This window comes from Oncorhynchus mykiss, chromosome 28 (assembly GCF_057628025.1).
Source record: "Oncorhynchus mykiss isolate SJ-2025 chromosome 28, ASM5762802v1, whole genome shotgun sequence".
Lineage (NCBI taxonomy): Eukaryota > Metazoa > Chordata > Actinopteri > Salmoniformes > Salmonidae > Oncorhynchus > Oncorhynchus mykiss.
The window spans coordinates 22598442-22616355 of NC_143049.1; the positions used below are offsets into that span (position 1 = coordinate 22598442).

The 17914-nt window shown below is 41.4% G+C and overlaps 1 protein-coding gene across 2 annotated transcripts in view; it reads right to left on the reverse strand.

Moving 5' to 3' along the window:
* Positions 1-15036, reverse strand: part of eif2b3 (eukaryotic translation initiation factor 2B subunit gamma) — a 46268-nt gene extending 31232 nt beyond the window's left edge. Inside the window, exons 1-3 of one of the 2 annotated variants that reach the window (XM_021589494.3) lie at positions 14905-15036; positions 13471-13632; positions 11964-12121 (exon numbers count right to left, since the gene is read on the reverse strand). In XM_021589494.3, coding sequence (XP_021445169.1) covers positions 11964-12121; positions 13471-13618 — 306 coding nt within the window. In that variant the 5' untranslated portion in view covers positions 13619-13632; positions 14905-15036. Of the gene's footprint in view, positions 1-11963; positions 12122-13470; positions 13633-13899; positions 14210-14904 lie in introns of those variants that run through there. The other variant, XM_021589493.3, reaches the window with a different exon arrangement.
* Between the last annotated feature and the right edge of the window lie 2878 nt (positions 15037-17914).

Here is a 17914-nt window from a genome sequence, read left to right on the forward strand (position 1 = left end):
GTAAAAGTGCAATATGTGCCATGTAAGAAAGCTAACGTTTAAGTTCCTTGCTCAGAACATGAGAACATATGAAAGCTGGTGGTTCCTTTTAACATGATTCTTCAGTATTCCCAGGTAAGAAGTTTTAGGTTGTAGTTATTATAAGAATTATAGGACTATTTCTCTCTATACCATTTGTATTTCATATACCTTTGACTATTGGATGTTCTTATAGGCACTATAGTATTGCCAGTGTAACAATATAGCTTCCGTCCCCCTCCTTGCCCCTACCTGGGCTCGAACCAGGAACACATAGACAACAGCCACACTCGAAGCATCGTTACCCATCGCTCCACAAAAGCCACGGCCCTTGCAGCGCAAGGGGAATAACTACTCCAAATCTAAAAGCGAATGACGTTTGAAACAGTATTAGCGCACACCCAGCTAATCATTTTACATTGGTTACACCAGCCATTAGGCTGATAGGCTTGAAGTCATAAACAACGCTGTGCTTGCGTAGAGCTGCTGGCAAAACGCACGAAAGTGCTGTTTGAATGAATGATTATGGGCCTGCTGCTGCTCAGTCAGACTGCTCTATCAAATCAGACTTAATTCTAACATAATAACACACAGAAATACGAGCCTTTCGTCATTAATATGATCGAATCCGGAAACGATCATTTCAAAAACAAAACGTTTATTATTTCAGTGAAATACGGAACCGTTCGGTATTTTATCTAACGGGTGGCATCCCTAAGTCTAAATACTTTTGTTACATTGCACAACCTTCAATGTTATGTCATATTTACGTACATTTCTGGCAAATTAGTTCGCAATGAGCCAGGCAGCCCAAACTGTTGCATATACCCTGACTCTGCGTGCAATGAACGCAAGAGAAATTACAATTTCACCTGGTTAATATTGCCTGCTATACTGGATCAGTAGTTACAACTAGTGATTATGATTGATTTTTTTTTTTTATAAGATAAGTTTAATGCTAGCTAGCAATTTACCTTGGCTTCTACTACATTCGCGTAACAGGCAGGCTACTCGTGGAGTGCAATGGTTAGAGCGTTGGACTAGTTAACAGTACGGTTGCAAGATTGGAATCCCTGAGCTGACAAGGTGAAAATCTGTCGTACTGCCCCTGAAAAAGGCAGTTAACCCACAGTTCCTAGGCAGTCATTGCAAATAAGAATGTGTTCTTAACTGACTTGCCTAGTTAAATAAAAGGTATAAAAAAAATATATATTTTTAAAATAATAATCGGAAATCGGTGCCCAAAGATACAGATTTCCGATTGTTATGAAAACTTGAAATCGGCCCTAATTAAATCGGCCATTCCGATTAATCGGTCGACCTCTAGAAGGAACACACTCATGGATTTCACCATGAGGCCAATGGTGACTTTATAACAGTTCAAGTTTAATGGCTGTGATGGGAGAAAACTGACGGATCAAAAAAACATAGTTACTCTACAATACTAACCTAATTGACAGAGTGAAAAGGAGGAAGACTGTACAGAATACAATATTTCCATAACATGCATCCTGTTTGCAATAAGGCACTAAAATAATACTACAAAAAATGTGGAAAATAAATTAAAGTTTTTATCCTGAATAAAGTTTTATGTTTAGGGCAAATCCAACACACCACATCACTGAGTACCACTTTTATATGTTCAAGCATGGTGGTGGCTGCATCGTGTTATGGGTATGCTTGTCATCTGCAAGGATAAGGGAGTTTATTAGGATAAAAAGAAAGGGAATAGAGCTAAGCACAGGCAACATCCTAGAGGAAAACTTGGTTCAGTCTGCTTCCCAACAGACACTTGGAGACATTCACCTCTCAGCAGGACAAACGCCTAAAACAAGGCCAAATATGCACTGGAGTTACTTACCAAGACGATATTGAATGTTCCGGAGTGGCCTAGTTTGAGTTGACTTAAATCTGCTTGAAAATCTATTGCAAGATTTGAAAATGGCTGTCAAGCAAATATGAACAAACAACTTGACAGAGCCTGAAGAATTTTAGAAAGAATAAATGGGCAAATATTGTAAAATCCAGCTGTGAAAAGCTCAGATTTACCAATAACGACTCACAGCTGTAATCACTGCAAAAGGTGATTCTTACATGTATTGACTAAGGGTTTTTGAATACTTATCTAACCAAGATATATTAGTGTTTTATTTTCAAAACATATTTTAGAGTATTTTTTGTAGATTGTTGACAAAAAAAATACAATTAAATCCACTTTCATCCCACTTTGTAAACGAACAAAATGTGGAAAAAGGCACTGTATCTAATACACGGGTATGTACATCTGGCCGTACAATGATGTATGCTGTCAACAGCTGGGATAATCGCCCATTAGTTGAAGTCACGATGTCAAGGTAAACCGATCCGCTAGGCCGCTCCTAATGGCTAAACATATAGCACTGATTTCTATTTTTGAGTACCAAGTTAACCAACCACCAAAAGTAACAAACATCCCTTTGTTGCAGCTGGTCGTGAGGGAGCTATCGGTCTGTCGCTCCACACGCTGTCCAGTCAGTGGGTCGGAGGCAGAGTGACGGCTGATGGTAGTCTGAGCCCTGTTCAAAAGTAGTGAGCTAGATAGCGAGTAGGGTGCCATTTGGGATGCAGACTGTGTGACACTGGAATGGTGTCAGCTGGAGGATCATCTGACGGGGTTTGTGGCCATTTAGCAGGCCTGATCTCTGGTGGTTAGGTCAGGGCCACCCACACACTGCCTTCCTCCCCTGCCTGGTTCTGCCTGGCTGCCCCAAGGCCCTGCTCCCCTCCCAGCCAGGTGAGACCACCCTGAATGTAGCACATTGGAGAGAGGAGAGGGTGTGTCTGACAAGAGGGCCTGCCTGCTATTCCTGCTGTCTCCACACAGTCCATAGACACACACACACACACACACAGTGCAATCAGTCAGACACCTCTGGTTTCAGCAGTTAGGCTAAGTCTCTGCTGAGCGCTGTCAATTTGACATTTACATTGTAGCGAGACATTCCAGTGACAACTGATCTCGATTTAACAGTTTGGGTTATGTGTGTTTGACATGAAGAAAGTGTTTATACTATTTAAATGAATAATGTGGAGGGAGGCCCTCTTCAATATGCATTTTGTACATACTATACAAATCATGTAGATGAGGCTACCGAGTCGTTCCATGTCATTACAGCCAATTTGTTCTGAAATTGTTTCTGTAGTAAAAAACAGGTAAGATGGGCACAACTGTTTTTCCCTAAACTAATTGATTGCACCAAAATTGGCCCTTTTAATTTATAGGCTTCAGATAATATCCAATAAATATAGTACCCAACTTCTTCCTACTGAGTAAGAGCTGGGGAATCCCCACCCAAAAATCAAAAGCCACCCATTGACAACCCTTACCACATGCCAATCCCACCCCAACATCCAATAGCGATTACAGCCTTGAGTCTTCTTGGGTATGACGCTACAAGCTTAGCACACCTGTATTTGGGGAGTTTCTCCCATTCTTCACCGCAGATCCTCTCAAGCTTTGTCAGGTTTGATAGGGATTGTCTCTGCACAGCTATTTTCAGGTCTCTACAGAGATGTTCGATCAGGTTCAAGTCCGGGCGCTGGCTGGGCCACTCAAGGACATTGAGACTCGTCCCAAAGCCACTCCTGCATTGACTTGGCTGTATGATTAGGGTCGTTGTCCAGTGAGCACTCTGGAGCAGGTTTTCAGCAAGGATCTCTATACATCTTTCCTGACTAGTCTTACAGTCCCTGCCACTGAAAAACATCCCCACAGCATGATGCTGCCACCACCATGCTTACCCATAGGGATGGTGCCAGGTTTCCTCCAGATGTGAAGGTTGGCATTCCGGCCAAAGAGTTCAATCTTGGTTTCATCAGAGAATCTTGTTTCTCATGGTCTGAGAGTCCTTCCGGTGCCTTTTGGCAAACTCCAAGTGGGCTGTCATGTACCTTTTACTGAGCTGTGCCTTCCGTCTGGCCACTCTACCATAAAGGCCTGATTGGTGGAGTGCTGCATAGATGGTTGTCCCTCTGGAAGGTTCTCCCATCTCCACAGAGGAACTCTGGAGCTCTGCCAGAGTGACCATCGGGTTCTTGGTCACCTCCCTGACCAAGGCCCTTCCCCCCACGATTGCGCAGTTTGACCGGGCGGCTAGCTCTAGGAAGGGTCTTGGTGGTTCCAAACTTCTTCCATTTAAGAATGATGGAGGCCACTGTGTGCCGCAGAAATGCCGCAGAAATGTTTTAGTACCATTACCCAGATCGGTGCCTCGACACGATCCTCTCTCGGAGCTCCACGGACAATTCCTTCGACCTCATGGCTTGGTTGTTGCTCTGACATGCACTGTCAACTGAGGGACCTTATATAGACAGGTGTATGCCTTTCCAAATCATGTCCAATCAATTGAATTTACCACAGGTGGACTCCAATCAAGTCGTAGAATCAAAGGATTATCAATGGAAACAGGATGCACCGGAGCTGAATTTCGAGTATCATAGCAAATGGTCTGAACACTTAAGTAAATAAGTTAGTTTTTTATATTTAATACATTTCCAAAAATTCTAAAAACCTGTTTTTGCTTTGTCATTATGGGGTATTGTGTGTAGATAGACGAGGAAAAAAAGTAATTGAATATATTTTAGAATAAGGCTGTAACGTAACAAAATGTGGAAAAAGTCAAGGGGTCTGAATACTTTCCAAATGCACTGTACATATCAGTTCTATGTTTGACAAGTGTACTGAACAAAAATATAAAATGCAACAATTTCAAAGCTTTACCTGAGTTACAGTTCATATAAGGAAATCAGTCAATTGAAATATATTCATTAGGCCCTAATCTATGGATGTCACATGACTGGGAATACAGATATGCATTGGTTGGTCACAGATAACTTAAAGAAATAAATAATAAGAAAACCAGTCAGTATCTGGTGTGACCACACCAGACTCATGCAGTGTGACATCTCATCTACATAGAGTTGATCAGGCTGTTGATTGTGGCCTGTGGAATGTTGTCCTATTCATCTTCAATGGCTGTGTGTGAAGTTGCTAGATATTGGCGGGAACTGGAACACGCTGTCATACATGTCGACACAGAGCATCCCGAAAATGCTCAAATGGGTGAAAGGTCTGGTGAGTATGCAGGCCATGGAAGAACAGGCATTTTCAACTTCCAGGAATTGTGTACAGATCCTTGCGACATGGGGCTGTGCATTATCAGGCTGAAACATAAGGTGATGGTGGCGGATGAATGGCGTGACAATGGGCCTCAGGATCTAGTCATGGTATCTCTGGGCACTCAAATTTCCATAGATAAAATGTAATTGTGTTCGTTGTCCGTAGCTTATGCCTGTCTATAGCATAACACCACCGCCACCAGAGGGCACTCTGTTCAGCAAGTTGACATCAGCAAACCGCTCGCCCGCACATGATCTGCAGGTGTGGGGCCAGTTGGATGTGCTGCCAAATTCTCTAAAACTATGTTGTAGGCGGCTTATGGTAGAGAAATTTAAATTCAAGTCTTTGGCAACAGCTCTGGTGGACATTCCCACAGTCAGAATGCCAATTGCACATTCCCTCAAAACATGACACATCTGTGGCATTGTGCTGTGTGACAAAACTGCACATTTTAGAGTGGCCTTTCTTTGTGCCCAGAACAAGGTGCACCTGTGTAATAATAATGCTGTTTAATCAGCTTCTTGATATGCCACACCTGTCATGTGGATGGATTATCTTGGCAAAGGAGAAATGCTTACTAACAGGGATGTAAAGAAATGTGTGCAAAACATTTGAGAGAAATAAGCTCTCAAATGCATATGGAACATTTCTGGGATCTTTTATTTCAGCTCATGAAACCAACACTTTACATGTCGCGTTTATATTTTGTTCAGTGTAGTATGAAGTTGCGGCTTAAAATATTGCTTCTCTTTACTATGTAAAGTATTCCATGTGAATCTGGTGATGTTTTTTCCCCCAGTTCAGAGAAATTAGTTCGTCTATTATTGAACATAGTGTCAAAATACCCTGGTTTTGACCACTAGATGACACTGTTCCTGCTATATTGCCACACATCCATTTTGCTAGTCTCTGGAGTTTATTAAATAGATCACAGCATTTTCTTTGCAATTTAGGGTAGAAAACCAATATATTCTGTGCATGATGAAAATAATCCTCACAATTCAAGCCTGTCTTCCATGAAACAAATCTGCCCTTTTATGCTTTATTGGTGTCCAGGAAATGGCCCCTTTGTGTGTGTGGTTTATTCCCTTAAAAAAGGTCTGGATTACTGTTAGACCATTCCTGCTGAACAAGCAAACCATTAGGCCACAGCAGTTCTAATGGTTTCAATGTTATGGTCTCTAATGGTCTTCAATGGTAAAGGGTTTAGTGTCACTATTCACAATACATATAGAGCTGTTTCCTGATTATTTTATTGAAAAACATAAGACTGCCATGCATTAATAATTTTTTAGGGTTGTCACAACATTTTAGCCCCTAGCCTATTTCTCCATCAAAGTTCTGGGCTTGAAGGAAAAATCTTCATATGAGAATTGCATATGGAGAGCCCTTTCAGAGCTGACACTTGGACTATTCAAGGAGAGTTGGGTTGAAGCATTAGGTTGCTATTAGGACAAACTGAATTGTTTTCATGGAGGATGACCACACAATTGATTTATTTTCATAATGAGACAACTATTGGTTTTCTACCCAAAGTTAATAAAACACAAGAGACCAGCAAAATGGATAAAATAGTGTGGCGGTATAGCAGGAACAGTGGCATCTAGTGGTCAAAACCTGGTACTTTCACACTACTTTATGGTAAATACTACAATGACTAATTTCTCTGACCAGGGAAAAATAAAATAAAAACATCCCCAGATTCACAGAGAATACATAACATAGTACGGAGAAGCAATTCATATTATTTCTCAAACATAGTGTTTCCACTACATGCATTTAGCAGCGTCACACCTACATTTTTACAAGATCATATTGGAGAACAAACAAATCACCAAAATAAAAACTAGACAGCCAGGGAGAATGAAAATTCCAAAAAATGTCATGGCATGGTGCCCCCATTTATTTTGTTACAATGTTTGAGTCATAAGAACAAGGCATAAGCCATAGCAAAATGTGTAGAATTGCAGGAAATTAGCTTTTAAACTGCAAATGTTCTCTAAGCCCCATGGCAAAATGTGTAGAATTAGCTCTATAACAGCAACATTTTGGGGATGGTAAAACTTTTATGACAACTGATGCGTTGACAGTCATTGATCTTCAAGTCATTTTACATGCCTAACAACCCCAGGGAATATCAGTAGCCCAGGCAAAGTGCTCACTATGTCCAGCTTTGCATTCTGACCAACGGAAGGTCTGTTCCTGATCTTGCACATCCGCACGGCACCTTCAGCATTCAAGTGCTAAAATGGCTTGTGCAATATCACGCTTCAGTAGTTGAGTGACAACCTATGTCATTTGCTAGGTTATTGTTATCTATCTGGCTATAGGCTGCTGAACGGGGCTTACAATCAGTGCTTGGACTGAAATAGGTGCCGGTACTCCTTTTTAGGTGCCGGTACTATTTACATTTAGGTGCTCCACAATACTTTTTAGCTAATATTCTATGAGAAGGACGGGAGCTCAAGCAGTAGAATATTTGAGGTGCCGGAACTCAGCTCCGGTGAGCTCCAGTCCGAGTCAATCACTGCTTACAATATATATTTTTTCCAATTGATCAGGTTCACCATCAGCAAAAGTTTTGGTAGTTTTGCTTTAAACAATCAGGGTTTTTTAGATATACTGGACAAAGTTGATAATATCATAACGAGGAAATAAAATCCCTTTGCAAGGCACACTGTTATGGCCAAAGCAGGAGGAGAAAAGAAGCTCACTAAACTTGCAAACGGTCAAAATCATTAGATTTTGAGATGGGGTGAAATTCAAAGTTGTGATATATATTTCATTGGTAGCTAATGGGTCCAAATCAGATATTGGGTACTATATTTATTTAATATAATCTGAATCCTAGAAATTAAAATAAAATAACATTTGTCACATGTGCCAAAAACAACAGTTGTAGACCTTACTGTGAAATGCTTTCGATGGTGCCGCTGTAGAACTTTACTCTGGGGACCCATGCCAAATCTTTTCAATCTCTTGAGGGGGGAAAAGGTTTTGTCGTGCCCTTTTCACGACTGTCTTGGTGTGTTTGGACTATGATTGTTCATTGGTGATGTGGACACCAAGGAACTTGAAACTCTCAAACTGCTCCACTTCAGCCCAGTTGGTGTTAACGTGGGCCTGCTCGGCGCACCTTTTCCTATCGTCCACGATGAGCTCCTTTGTCTTGCTCACAATCAATTAGCGTAATTTCTCAGAGATCAAATTATATTTCAACAAAATAAAGTTTCAGGAATGCTAATCTTATCGGTTTCTAACTGCAGAAACAATTTCAGGACAATCTGATATAGTGAGCGTTGAAATCCTCTTGTGCTTTTTGAGGTGGAACGACCCTACTAATAGCCTACAATAGTAAAAAAAAAAAAAAAAAAAAAATGACGTTGAAATTACAATTCGTATATAATCATTCTAATTTATACCTCATCTCCAACACATGCCAAAAATGTAATATCAGAAAACAAAGATTGAGCGGTTTAAACTTATTTAAGCCTAATTCAAATTGTGAATATACAGAGTGTAGTCTCTTCTATTACATGCACTTACGACAGAGGGGGAGCTCTACTCTGTGTGTCTGTCTGTGTGTGCACGGGAGGGAATAGCAAGAACTCCCGACCTCCCGCTCTCACTCAACCATGTCTCCTGTGTCCCCACTCACATGAAAAGCCTGCTGCTCTGTGTCATACATACTGGACTCACTGCTGCTTCTTCCCCAGAATCTCCAACCAAGTAAAGAGGGGCAAACGTCAAAGTGGCTTAATGCTTAATCACTGCACTGAACAGAAAGTGCTTGTACACTAATCTTTTTTCAATAGGTGACTTTAGGCAAATGGAACAGTATTTAGGAAGATACACCCATCATTCTCCGGGCGCAGTGTGTTCGTGTGAGGAGATGGTCTGGGAGGGGAGAGACGACAGAGTGATTCCTATGCAGGGATTTGGAGCCCCATTGCCAGGTGTCCTCTCTCATCACCCCAGTGTCTGTTTGTGTGCAGTGCAACTCAATGCCTTTAATCTACGTGACTGTGGTGGATTAGGAATAAAGGCATGTGGAGGCACTGGGAGGGAAGGAAAGGAGCATGCTGGAGCCCGCTCTCTCATCATCCTGGAGGCCAGCTGAGCCCGGTGGGTTCTGTTTGCCCCCAGACAGTCAATGAATATCTATTTGCCTTTGTAACGTGGCTTTACTGTAAGTGAACGCAAATAGGGAGTCTGAATAGGGACTCATGAGCCACACAATCACTCTTAAGTCTGAACTTAATACTTTGTACAGTTACAGTACCAACATAACAAAAATAATTGAATATGATCTAATTTTGACAACAAAAAATATAAAGTACTCTGGGTCGCTGTCCCCACACGTCTCCCTGTACAGGCTCCAGAATGCAACAGACCAGGGTGGGTTGCAACGGACTGCTTCTGACATCATATGTTTGGAAAGCAGCGAGGGGAGGGGGAAGGAGGGCAATGGCTGGAGGGAGGGGATGGGGAGGCAGGTTTTCAGCAGGTGAAATGAGGCCCTTCGCTTAGCCGGAGCCAGGAACGCACGGATCAGTGGTCGCCCAGCGGCACACAGGATCTCCTGCTTCAATAGCCTTGCTGACCTCAGTCTTTCCATACTGTGTCCAGGTGAAACACGGGGTGCCTGTCTTCTATAGGCTCATTCAGGGGCTAGTAGTACCCTCGCTCCCTCACTGGATGAACCCCCCCTACCCACATGGTCCGGTAAAAACACTGACACACTGTGAGAACATTTGTGCAGGCATTTTTTCCCCTTTTCTTTTTTTAAATGATCAGTCATCCGTAGAGCCTAAAGCTGACTCTGTGGCCCCCCCAAATTCCAAAGCAATTAATCATTGATTCCACTTTATCTATGAGGTGCTCTACTATGAGACAGTGTTGACTTGGACTGTTAGACATACACTAATAAGGTCTGTATTGATACGCCTGTACAGTATACTGATACACACACACACACACACACACACACACACATATACATATACAGTGCCTTGCGAAAGTATTCGGCCCCCTTGAACTTTGCGACCTTTTGCCACATTTCAGGCTTCAAACATAAAGATATAAAACTGTATTTTTTTGTGAAGAATCAACAACAAGTGGGACACAATCATGAAGTGGAACGACATTTATTGGATATTTCAAACTTTTTTAACAAATCAAAAACGGAAAAATTGGGCGTGCAAAATTATTCAGCCCCCTTAAGTTAATACTTTGTAGCGCCACCTTTTGCTGCGATTACAGCTGTAAGTCGCTTGGGGTATGTCTATCAGTTTTGCACATCGAGAGACTGACATTTTTTCCCATTCCTCCTTGCAAAACAGCTCGAGCTCAGTGAGGTTGGATGGAGAGCATTTGTGAACAGCAGTTTTCAGTTCTTTCCACAGATTCTCGATTGGATTCAGGTCTGGACTTTGACTTGGCCATTCTAACACCTGGATATGTTTATTTTTGAACCATTCCATTGTAGATTTTGCTTTATGTTTTGGATCATTGTCTTGTTGGAAGACAAATCTCCGTCCCAGTCTCAGGTCTTTTGCAGACTGCATCAGGTTTTCTTCCAGAATGGTCCTGTATTTGGCTCCATCCATCTTCCCATCAATTTTAACCATCTTCCCTGTCCCTGCTGAAGAAAAGCAGGCCCAAACCATGATGCTGCCACCACCATGTTTGACAGTGGGGATGGTGTGCTCAGGGTGATGCGCTGTGTTGCTTTTACGCCAAACATAACGACTTGCATTGTTGCCAAAAAGTTCAATTTTGGTTTCATCTGACCAGAGCACCTTCTTCCACATGTTTGGTGTGTCTCCCAGGTGGCTTGTGGCAAACTTTAAACGACACTTTTTATGGATATCTTTAAGAAATGGCTTTCTTCTTGCCACTCTTCCATAAAGGCCAGATTTGTGCAATATACGACTGATTGTTGTTCTTTGGACAGAGTCTCCCACCTCAGCTGTAGATCTCTGCAGTTCATCCAGAGTGATCATGGGCCTCTTGGCTGCATCTCTGATCAGTCTTCTTCTTGTATGAGCTGAAAGTTTAGAGGGACGGCCAGGTCTTGGTAGATTTGCAGTGGTCTGATACTCCTTCCATTTCAATATTATCGCTTGCACAGTGCTCCTTGGGATGTTTAAAGCTTGGGAAATCTTTTTGTACCCAAATCCGACTTTAAACTTCTTCACAACAGTATCTCGGACCTGCCTGGTGTGTTCCTTGTTCTTCATGATGCTCTCTGCGCTTTTAACGGACCTCTGAGACTATCACAGTGCAGGTGCATTTATACGGAGACTTGATTACACACAGGTGGATTGTATTTATCATCATTAGTCATTTAGGTCAACATTGGATCATTCAGAGATCCTCACTGAACTTCTGTAGAGAGTTTGCTGCACTGAAAGTAAAGGGGCTGAATAATTTTGCACGCCCAATTTTTCAGTTTTTGATTTGTTAAAAAAGTTTGAAATATCCAATAAATGTCGTTCCACTTCATGATTGTGTCCCACTTGTTGTTGATTCTTCACAAAAAAATACAGTTTTATATATTTATGTTTGAAGCCTGAAATGTGGCAAAAGGTCGCAAAGTTCAAGGGGGCCGAATACTTTCGCAAGGCACTGTATATATAACACACCCATAACTCAATTTGGATTTATCCCCCAGGAGCACCCACAGTAGATCCAGCCAATGCGGTGGCAGAGAGAGCAGCCAATCTGGCTCTGAGATCAACAGTCTGTGTATGCATCCCAAATGGCAGGGTGCCATTCCACCCACCTTGACTTTCTGCTGGATGTGCCTGAGGGCGTCGGCGGTGCCCATGTCAGCATCCTCCTGGATACACACCAAGTCTAACTTCATCTTCACATCCAGCTTCACCTTGGGGTCTGTGCTGATCATCTTCTGCACCTCTTTGGTTGTGATAACAATTACCTCTACAGAGGAAAAATAAAAGACATTTAGAAAGACTAAACCCAGTCAAGCAAATGGGACAGATGACAATGACCAAACATATTAGACAATGTGCTTACTGGCAGAATATACATTATGAAAATCATTCAAAACACTTCCAATGGAAACAGAGCTTGTGATAGATGTATTTACACATTGAGAACATTGCTAGGAAGTCTTGTAATGGAGTCTTGACTGTATAAATGTTTCAACCAAACTAGTTTGTTTACTGTTGCCTTATTTAGCCTTGTAAAATCTAATTGCAGGGCCTTACTAGTTGGCTTCTCACAGTAAGTACTGCCACACATGAAGTTACTATAGGGACTGGGAGGGCTCTGACTAGAACATGTATTCCAGGTGGAATAGTATGTCAACTTTCGCTACATTATCTCCATTTGCAAACTCCCTATAGCCTATTTGTATGCACCAATTAGTGAAACTGGACTCCTATTAACAATAAAAGCAGTTAGCGTGAGTTTCTTTTGGTGGGATAAAACCTTGCTTTAGGTTACTTCAACACTAACGATAATGAGGAACTCAACAAGAAATCATAAAAAAAATATAAAAAATCCACACTTTCTAGAAGACTGATACTCCAGTGGAGGGCCTTGACGTGCACTTTACTGAAGCACACAGGTGGACAAGAACAGCTTTCCCAGACCACAGTGGATGGCTATGAAAGTTACAACTAGGCCGAAAGGAGTCCTATATCAAGCCCTGAGGCATATGATTAGAGGGGAAAATAGTAGTCTATATAACAATCTTTGTCATTTATCCCCCAATAATTACCTTCAACTTATCATTACCCAAATGCAGCCTGACTGGTGAGGCCTGGCAGCAAACTGACCACAGCTGGGACCTATAAACACTGTAAATAGGTCTACCCATGCATTCACTTGGTCTTAACTGCAATATTTAAGTATGCTAGCTAAACTCACATACTCCAAAAAAAACATGTTAGCTAGGTTGTAGGCCTCCTTATGTCTGAAATACTACGTAACACGTCTTGGAGTTGGAGGCCATCGTATTGTAAAGGTGGTATATGTCCTTTAAAAAAGAATGACTCTGCAACTGATAGCACTAGAGCAGTACTTTTGACTGTCAGTCCCTATGTGACATCTATTGGGCCATTGGTGACAAACTACTGACACTGCCCACACACATGCAACTCTTATTCTGAAAACGGGAAGCATCTACCAGTGAGTGCGTCTAACTGGTTGTTGTAGTATACAAAACCAGGATTTGGGGATTCATTTGATCATTAAAAAATGTGTAACAGTAATACACCAAAGTGGGTTTGACTGGATCAAGCCCTAAATGTAGAGAATATTACCTTCAAACCCCACTCTCTCCAGCAGGTTGAGGGGGTACCAGATGAGGGGCTTGTTTCCTACAGGTAGCAGAGGTTTGGGGGTGTTGTAGGTTAGGTCCATCATACGAGACCCACCACCAGCAGCCATCAATACCGCCTGCAGCTCCATCTGCTGTTATACACCTGGGAACACACACACGTCAAATTTGTGACCACTTCAACATGATTGTACTGATAACCAGACTTGCTCTCTTGTTGACACCAAACAGTTAGCAAGTTATTGCATTATCCCAAAATCGTAAAGCAAGCCCACTCTAGCTAGCGACACACAAACATATGCAGTCAGCTACTGTAGCGAACAAATTGATTCAATACGTGCAAACAATAATACCAAATTGTCAGGTTATGACCCCCTAGTAGTAGATGAAGCAAATCACATACGTGACCTACCTATTCGATAACGTCAGCTGGTTTATTCAGCAGCAACACGCTTGTCACCCAAATGACAGTGCTGTACAGTCAACTGTTTACGAGCTAGCTAACCAAGAGTTCTTAATCCTGAAAAGTTCAACAGCCTCAACCGAGATACAAAATATCGTGATGCTATTTTAATATGTAAAGACCTTCACCGATACGTGGTAATAACTTTTAGTGAAATAATAAAACAATATTAGAGACAGTTCGCTAAACTGACTAGCGGCATGCTAGCTTGTATGATGACACTTTGCTACCATTGATGAAATCACTCCGGGAGTAAACTAGAGCCGGTGTATTTACGGTTCCTACCTACAGTCATTGGTCAGATTACAACAATTCAGGATTTACACAGTAAAAAAACAACAACGCTATCATCATTATCATTACCATCATCATCAATATGTTTGTGGTTTGTTTTTGTAAGAACGAGATCACTTTTGGCTTTTTCACATTAGATCCTATCACAGCTTTTTATCTAGGCTATAACCATGTTAATTTGCAGTGAATGAAATTTATTACCATGATTTTATCATTTAAAATTACATTTTTAGGAAAGGAAAGCTGAAAATGTACTGTGTGTGCCTTCACATGAAGAGCTTTCCTACAGATGTAGGATATTAATTGGAGCCGGTTTGCTACAGCAGGAAAAGATTCCAGCAACTGGAAATGTGAATTATAATGTGGATTATAATGAATGGAAGTTTTTCTAGAGGATGATACATTTTTTCATTAGAAAATTCAGACTGGATTTGCCCTAAGTAGAATTTACAAACTTTAGAATACTTTTTAAAACTCAAATACACTACATGTTGGCATTTCCTGTAGTACAGAACAGTTCTCATGAACAAAACTCTGTTCAAATTAAGATCTGTAAATATTCACACCAGTAATTTCCATGGACCAGGCTGAGGCCCCCACCAGTGCAGATTACCAGCCACCCAGCTCTTCCAGACAGAGCCCAAACCCCAATTCACCGACCTCCGATGTAACAGCAAATTGAACGCTGGGAATGTGGCTTGGCTTTGTTTTCTCTGGACAGGAGATGAGCTTCATTGGTAGCTGCCTGTTGAGGAAACATTGGAATAACAGGACAGGCTGTTGCAGTTCACTCTGAAGAGAGGGAGAAAAAGGGAGAGAAGGAGAAAAAGAGGGAACACTAACAGACATTGCTGTTTAATGGAGATTTCTTAGCTCTCGTCGAGCACCTTTGCTGTTGTTCTTCATTTCTATCTGTATACAGTGTAACTTTGTAAATGTTCAGTGACTTAACTATGAGAAAACATTTTAAACTCCTTCTGGTCACCTTGACATAGCACTGCTCAGACACAAGAATGTTTACTGTGGTGAAAAACAGCTATTAGACCACCCGGATAATCATGTGTTGATGATGGGAGCAAAGTTTGCCAACTGGCAGGTAATGTAGTAGTCTACCTCCTCAATAGAAAGGTACACAACTGAACCACTGATATTTTGCCAATGAAATCCCATTTAACGATCACAAACAAATATTAGTGGTACAGTATTAACATTTTTATAACCAGCTAAACACACACATTTAATTTTAATGATATGGAAAGCAGAAATAATTATTTTATCCCCGAAAAATAGTTTCGAAATCACCTTTCAAAAAGGAACATTTAACCTTGTTTAATCTTAAACTTTCAGGTTTTTAACATGCAAATACATTTTACTAATATATTCAACCATGCATAACATCCAAATATAACTTTTTACTTTGTCTGAAATTGTATAATAATCTGGCCCTGATGATCCCATGAGAGGCTAATTTTGGTCTGGCTGTGTAACTCAAAACGGGTGAAGAATATAGGAGCATATATTCAGCTGAGAAGGAATACAAGCCAGAGTCAAAATATCTTCATTATTCAAATCTGGTTAACATGACATGAGTCTACTAAAAATGGTCCTTCCCATCCACTATCCTTTACTATGTGTTTCCTACATGCAGGTGGCATTAATCTTGTCATAAAAAAAGGATCTGGCTGAAACTAAGGCTATCATAAAAGTCAACCCATAACACTGCCTTTTTACAACATGATCATGACATTGCACATTTCTGCCCCAAAACATAAGGAGGTCCAATAGATATATTATATATACGAAAGTATGTTGACATCCCTTGAAATTAGTGGATTTTACTATTTCAGCCACACCCGTTGCTGACAGGTGTATCAGATCGAGCACACAGCCATCCATACACGGACATTGGCAGTAGAATAGCCTTACTGAAGAGCTCAGAGACTTTCAATGTGGCACTGTCATAGGATGCCACCTTTCCAACAAGTCAGTTCGGAAAATTTCTGCCCTGCTAGAGCTGCCCCGGTCTACTATAAGTGCTGTTATTGTGAAGTGGAAATGTCTAGGAGCAACAACGGCTCAGCCGTGAAGTTGTAGGCCACACAAGCTCACAGAACAGGACCACTGAGTGCCGAAGCGTGTAGTGCATAAAAATCGCCTGTTCTCGGTTGCAACACTCACTACCGAGTTCCAAACTGCCTCTGGAAGCCACGTCAGCACAAGAACTGTTGGTTGGGAGCTTCATGAAATGGGTTTCCATGGCCGAGCAGCAGCACCCAAGTCTAAGATTACCATGCACAATGCCAAGTGTCGGCTGAAGTGGTTTAAAGCTTGCCGAAATTGGATTCTGGAGCAGTGGAAACGTGTTCTCTGGAGTGATGAATCACGCTTCACCATCTGGCAGTCCTATGGACAAATCTGGGTTTGGCGGATGCCAGGAGAACGCTACCTGCCCGAATGCATAGTGCCAACTGTAAAGTTTGATGGAGGAGGAATAATGGTCTCCTGTTTTTCATGGTCCAGGCTAGGCCTGTTAGCTCCAGTGAAGATACATCTTAACGCTACAGCATACTCTTCTGGGAAAGCTTTCCACTACATTCTAGACGATTCTGTGCTTCCAACTTTGTGGCAACAGTTTGGGGAAGGCTCTTTCCTGTTTCAGCATGACAATGCCTCCCGTGCACAAAACGAGGTCCATACAGAAATGGTTTGTCGAAATCGGTGTGGAAGAACTTGACTGGCCTGCAGAGAGCGCTGACCTCAACCCCATCAAACACCTTTGGGATGAATTGGAACACCGACTGTGAGCCAAGCCTAAAGGCCCAACATCAGTGCCCAACCTCAATAATACTCTTCTGGCTGAATGGAAGCAAGTCCCGCAGCAATGTTCCAACATCTAGTGGAGAGCCTTTCCAGAAGAGAGGACGCTGTTATAGCAGCAAAGGGGACCAACTCCATATTAATGCCCAGGATTTTGTAATGAGATGTTTGACGAGCAGGTGCCCACATACTTTTGTTCATGTAGTGTAATTCATAATAATGTGACTAGTAGAAAATGTGTTTTCAGTATTTTGGCACAAAGTACACACCAAGCGTCTTAAAAGAGTAAATGAAATGTTTATAAGAGGTATTATAAGACAAATCAAATCAAATTTTATTTGTCACATACACATGGTTAGCAGATGTTAATGCGAGTGTAGCGAAATGCTATTTTCTAGCTATAATATACTTCCTAAACAAATGTGATTGCTTTGAAAATATCAAAATGTCTTTTAGATATTTTATACATGGTTATCCAATAGAAACCCTGGATGCAGGGCAATGATTCCAAGACTGATTGGAATGACCCCATGACTGATTTAATAACGTAGATCTACTATGTTGGCATATTGCACAACTTGAGAGTATTAGTATTTTCTTACAGATCAATTTCAACCTCTACACACAGACTCTCCACACACCATTCTATTTTCAGAAAGAACAAGAAAACTTTTGTCTTTCATCTTTCTGTGGGAAATTAGTTAGATGCAAAATGATGGAAATGCAGGTGCAAGGCTTTACAACTTCATAACCCATTGGAAATCCACTGAGCCCTGAATCATGACAATCAAAGCCTGACCATTTTGGCAATCAAAGGAATTGATGTAAATAACTATTTTGGCGCCATAATGAT